Source organism: Syngnathus acus, chromosome 9, assembly GCF_901709675.1.
Source record: "Syngnathus acus chromosome 9, fSynAcu1.2, whole genome shotgun sequence".
Taxonomy (NCBI): Eukaryota; Metazoa; Chordata; class Actinopteri; order Syngnathiformes; family Syngnathidae; genus Syngnathus; species Syngnathus acus.
Genome location: NC_051094.1, coordinates 19,760,441 through 19,766,440, shown reverse-complemented (window position 1 = coordinate 19,766,440; position 6,000 = coordinate 19,760,441). Strand labels below are relative to the sequence as shown.

Sequence of the window (6,000 nt, the reverse complement as noted above, 5' to 3'; positions counted from 1 at the left end):
ACTGCTGCAGAGAACACAGAATTTTATTTCTGCATGTAATAAAAAGCATTTTACACTTGGTTGATGCTTAATTTCAAATAAAATAAAGCGGTGTCTGTTTGAGTCCTCGTATTTAAGAAATAAAAATCCAAACTTACCCAACCCACTGAACAAAAAATGCAAACAGCCTGCAGTCACCTGTCCTCTTATTTATGAGATAAAAATCCAAACGTATCCAAATATTATAGACCAGCACGGAACGAACAATGCAAAGTTTGTGGACTCGGTCGGATTTTTGCACCGAGTCCGAGTCCGGCCTCTTGACCACGAGTCCGAGTCCGAGTCCGGCTGTCCATTTTTTTCTGTTAATTCATGTGACTGCTTAGTCTTTATTCAAGGCTAATTTAGATCCAAATCTAAATAATTACAACAGTTTTGTGATGGCTTTGTCTTTATTAAACATATAAACGAATACAATAAACAGATACTTTCAAGTTTTAATAATTAATTACACCATTATAGCTCAGACATTTATCTAAACACAAATAATTAGTGACGACCCCACAACTATCGAAACACATCAATGATATAAGCTGGGTGACATAATCGTCCTTGACATTGGTACATAATGTAAACATTAGCCTAAGTGCAACTCAACGTGGCCGCATTGATCGTAACTTACGCTCGGTCTTGTACGTGCACGCACGCAGGCAGGCAGGCGCGGGCGCGCACGCAACAACTAAATTTGTCTTCATAACAAGCAAGCAGGGCTGTGGACAGTATTCCTACGCGCATTCTCAGCAGCATGATGAAAATAAAATTAAATAACGTCACTGAGGCATATTTTAACTGACTCCACTTCATTGTATGGCTTTTTAGCCCGTGCAATGTTCCAAGCCAGTTGAAACAATGCAAGTGTGACAGTCTCTGAGTGCTTCGTAATTTTTTTGAAAAACTGTACCTATTTTTCTGCCTGACTTTTCAAAGTCTCCAAACTTGTGCTTGCGAATTTCAGTCCCTTTTGCAAAGTCCTTATCGATATTGGCATGAAGTGAGCTGAAGTGGCGCTGACCATTTGAAGCTTTTAAATGCGCCAATGACGTCCGACATATCAGGCAGAATGGCTTGCCATAGCGTTCAACAAAAAACAACTTTAACTCTGTTAAAAACGTCCTGTGTTCATCGTCATATATTTGTTTAGCTGTGCATTTTTTCCTTGCCATTTGGGCAAGCGTCTTGTCAGCTTTTCTGGACCTAATGGGCCCCCGTAGTCACAGTCGCCATTTATTAAAAAGCCAGCAAAACCAATCGCTCTGTTTGTCCCTCCTCCTTTGCGGGATTTCCCCTCACGCGCATGCGCGTTTGACCGGTTGGCGAGGTGGCGGCCGACAAACGCCGGCGGCGCTCAATGCTGTCAAGTTCTTTTTCAAACTTGATCGTAAGCAGGGCTGTGGACAGTATTCCTACGCGCATTCTCAGCAGCATGATGAAAATAAAATTGAACGTATTTTTTTTATTGTCGGACTCGGCGGACTCGGTCAAAATCAGCACAGAGTCCGAGTCCGACAAAAATGACTGAGTCCGACCGAGTCCGAGTCCCCGAGTCCGTGGTTTTGCATTGCAAACCAAAAAAATGCGCAGTCTGCTTCTGTCCCGTCGCGTGTACTGGAGTGTGCAGCCAGTTGTCCTCCTGAATTAAAAAAAAGGACTACTTCACTTAATATATAGTTATCACGCTGGAAGTGTGCTGGAAAAACGCCGGCTGCCAGACGTGAGGGACGCCAGGAATTCGAATGTCGCACATCGGCGGATGTGACGCATATTTTGGGCGGTAAAAATATTAAAAATGTTTAATTTTAATGTTACAAGTTTACCATAATCTTCGAATTCAGAATTATATTTTAAAATGAACAAACTAAAATAAAATTAAATTTTTTATAAAATACTCATTATTTTCCAAAGTCACAGGGAGCCACAACAGAAGGATGAAAGAGCCACATGTGGCTCCGGAGCCATGGGTTGCCGACCCCTGGCCTAGTCGGACCATGTTTAGTCATTATTTCTCCAGCCTGGTGGTATAAATATAGTGATACCTTTTGTATAGATATACTTTTGAAGCAGTCTTACTTGGAAAGAAAAATATTGAAGAGGCTGATCAATGATTACAAGGTGACCTGTCACCTAATCCATCAATCTATTTCTGTGCGTAGTCTGCATGTTCTCTCAGTTACAAATTGTATCGTAAGTTCTTTCATCTACAGGGTATATGTGTACAGTGTAAGTTTTTTTCCATTCATAGTACCGTATTTTTTCATACTATACGTACATATTAATATTTTTTGAAGGCTGTAAAACTCCTCAGCATGCAATATTTGTTTCGCTAAATTTTGCTAAGCGCTTGAGGGCGAGGTGTACTAATACGTATAACTATTTTAGCTTTTAAATGATCTGTATCATAGGGTGCTTCGAGTTAAAAGGCGCAGACTCAATTCCGGGGGCTTTTCTGTACTTAATCCAAACATAAAACGCACCACATTATAGAGCGAATGCATGCCATGACTTTCGGTAAAAAAAAAAAAAAAAAAGTCACAGCAGCAAGGCAGTGAGTTCAGTTGTACTTTATTCTACTATTTAATCATGTCAATGCAACATTACATACAGAGGCTGAGATCAACCGGAGTCAAATTTCCTGTTTGGCGTGCACAAACTTGGTCAATAAAGCTGATTCTGATGTACTGTATTGTACTCACATTGTTCATCAATATTACCATATTTTCCGGACTATAAGGCGCTCTTAAAAACCTAAAATTTTCTCAAAAGCCGACAGTGCGCCTTATAGTCCGGTGCGCCTTATATATGGACCAAATTCCTAAATTGAAACTGGCCCGAAGCATTGTGTCATGAAATCAATCGTAAGTGGCCCGCTGAAGACTATGAATCATGAATCAAAAAGACTATGGATCATTATTTTGTGATTATAAAGTAATTTGTTGCGTCTGAAGTTGAAATAAAAAAGATAAAATGGAGAATGATTTGATTTGGATTAAAAATCTGACATGATGCATTAATGGTGCGCCTTATAGTCCGGTGCGCCTTATATAAGGACAAAGTTTTAAAATGGGCCATTCATTGAAGGTGCGCCTTGTAGTCCGGTGCGCCTTATAGTCCGGGAAATACGGTAATAGGCAAATCCATCTAAGTCCTCATCTTCTGTTTCCAAATTAAACAGTTCGTCATTAAACATGACAAGTTCCCCCTTGTCATTGTCTTGTCGTCATGTTACTTTTCGGCAATGACCCCGGCTTTCCAGAAAGCTTGAGTTGTGCCCGTAGGCATGTCTCTTTCTCGATGCCATTTTAGAGGGTCCTAATGCTGATTGCGTTGCACAAGCGATGGTATTTACTTATCAATGGCGGCAGAGGTACGTACTCTTACATGATATATACAGTCCTCTGATTGGTTTTCTGCCCGGAACAATGTAAAACATTCATGTCCTCTGATTGGTTCATCAGATCTAGATATTATTAGGTATGTCACGTCTGTGTGGCTTCCAGATTTTGAAATTCGGTCCACACAAAAAGCGCACGTTCGTTATTTGAGAAAATTAAAGGTTATGAGTATGTGTGCCTTAAGGTGCATTTATTCATTGAACTTCTTAATTCTTATTAATTTTATATCGGACAACTCACTTTTTTTTTTCCTCATCCAATTGGATTTTTTCTTATATAGTTTTTTAACCTTTTTAACATTATCTTGTATTCCTCCAGTGTCACTTTAATGGATACTTCATGCCGAAACGTGTGCAGGGTTTACCCGTGGGGATGACTTCTTGCCATTCCGTAAATGGGAGTGTATCTTCTTGACGTGCTTTGTAAATGCGCTGAAAAAACGCACTTATGTGTTTTGGTGTGGATCTTGTTTTTTTTTTGTTTTTTTTTTAAACAAATGAGAAAGTGTGGACGCAATATTCTTTTTCTAGAAATTTTCTAGAAATATTTGTTACACAGAAATATTTGTTTTTAAAAAGCTAGGCTACTGCAGAAAATGCATTTTTTAGCACAACATGGTGTAGAAAACCACTACCCTTGCATTTACCATTCCTACACTATTAAAATGAATAACTAAATAAATTAACGAGGAAGTTCAACATTTTGGAAAAGGTGCATCTTTTCCATTTGATTTCCGAGTAATTTATTTGTCTGCTACAGAAATACGTCTTGTCTGAAATAACTATTTTAAGAGAACAATAAATGTCATCTGCACTTTCAACAGAAAATATATTTAAGAAGGTTTAAATAGGTTTAAATAGAATAGAAACATATTTTCAGGGCTTTAACTGTTTATTAGTACATTTTGTTTGGAATAATAAAACAACCCTAGAAAAAAAGAAATCAATCAAAAGTCCAACAATATCAGTCTAGTGAAATAATGTCAGATACACTGTTGTCAATTACTCCTCCAGCAGTGCTTCCTCCGCCCGCGACGTCCCAGGTTTCATGAATGGAGCCAGCTGCGTGGGAGTTTCTTTCATAGCGGTTACTGGATGAGGAAACCAGGGCAGAGCTTGTGCTAGCAGAAGTGACACTCTGCATGGTACTTGTCAGGTTTTCCAGAAACATCTGAGGCCTGTAATGCTGAAGAGTAACTTGAAAATGAAATTGGCAAGCAGCTATGAACAACAATTGCAAGAACATGTAAAAATTTGTGATACCAGAAATCACAAATTTAGACTATAAGAGACTATAAGAAAAGACTATATTTCAATGCAAATATAGACTTTTCCTAATGTTTGTAAAAAATGGACTTCAGGATACTTCTGGGTGACAGAAAATGACTGACTACTGCTGACCTGAACGGAAAACAATGACAATGTTGTGCTTGTTGTTACACCAGCAGATATCGCCAATAATGTTTAAATTTACTTCAAAGAAATAATTACTCCATCATAACCTGACTCTTTACTAGTTGCGGAACAAGATTTTTCAATACAAACATTGGAACTGATATTCGGTCCAGTGAATAAGTATCCCAGACTCTCCCCCAAAGTCAACATACATTGATTTACATTCAAAAAATAGTATAATTGTTCAAGGAAGTGTAAAGCGACCCCAACATTGGCACTTGTATGTACTACTGTATTAAAAATGATGTCAGTGCTACAATTGCCCCCTGAAAAAAAACTCAGAAGAGATTTAACGGTATTTTGGAACAGCGGGGCGGTACGTTTAATGATGCCCACTTTTTGGGTAAAGTCTGCTTGATTTGACACATCAGCCTGACTACATCATGGAAGAAAGAGATCACAAATTCCCCATTGGAAATCGTTGTAAAGAATATCACTTAAAATGTACAAAAACGGCTATCAATTGGCATCAAAATTCACATGGACAGCTCTACATCTGACATAATAAAAGGATTAGCTCAGGGGTGTCCAAACTTTTTGCAAAGCGGGCCAGATTTGGTTAGATGAAATTGTATAGGGGCCGACCATTCGCACCGACATTCCTCGAACCATTAGTAAATTAACTTGTAAATATGTAACTATATCCTTTGCTGTCTGCAGATAGGTTGATATTGCAAATGAGAATCTATTGTCAATTGCACTACCAGAAAAGTTAAAGATTAAAATAATAATACATTAAATACAAATGAACAATTTTATGAAAGTTGAATGATTTTTTTTATTAGATATATTAAGTTTGTTTTATTATTGTTATTGTTGTATTAATGAGAAGGGTGATATTGGTGTTTCAACTGCAGTAGACAGGCCAAGTAGCATCATGTCAGATTTTTAATCCAAATTAAATCATTCTCCATTTTATCTTTTTTATTTCAACTTCATACGCAACAAATTACTTCATAATAACAAAGTAATAATCCATGGTCTTTTTATTGTTTGCGATCACTGTGAGCGGGCGGCGCGGACGCGTAGTAGTGTGTAGAGTTTGTACGAAGTAGACAGCTCTCACCGGTAGTCAGTGCTTTTTTTTTTTTTTTTTTTGCCTTTCCCTGTGCAGCGTC

At 38.1% G+C, this 6,000-nt stretch overlaps 1 protein-coding gene across 3 annotated transcripts in view; it reads right to left on the bottom strand.

Moving 5' to 3' along the window:
• Positions 1–3,412: 3,412 nt before the first annotated feature.
• pias2 (protein inhibitor of activated STAT, 2) overlaps positions 3,413–6,000 on the bottom strand; it is a 181,245-nt gene continuing 178,657 nt past the window's right edge. For 2 of the 3 annotated variants that reach the window (XM_037259490.1, XM_037259491.1), the window contains one exon: positions 3,413–4,613. In XM_037259490.1, the coding sequence (XP_037115385.1) occupies positions 4,392–4,613 (222 nt within the window). In that variant the 3' untranslated portion in view covers positions 3,413–4,391. The remainder of the gene's footprint in view (positions 4,614–6,000) is intronic. The other variant, XM_037259493.1, reaches the window with a different exon arrangement.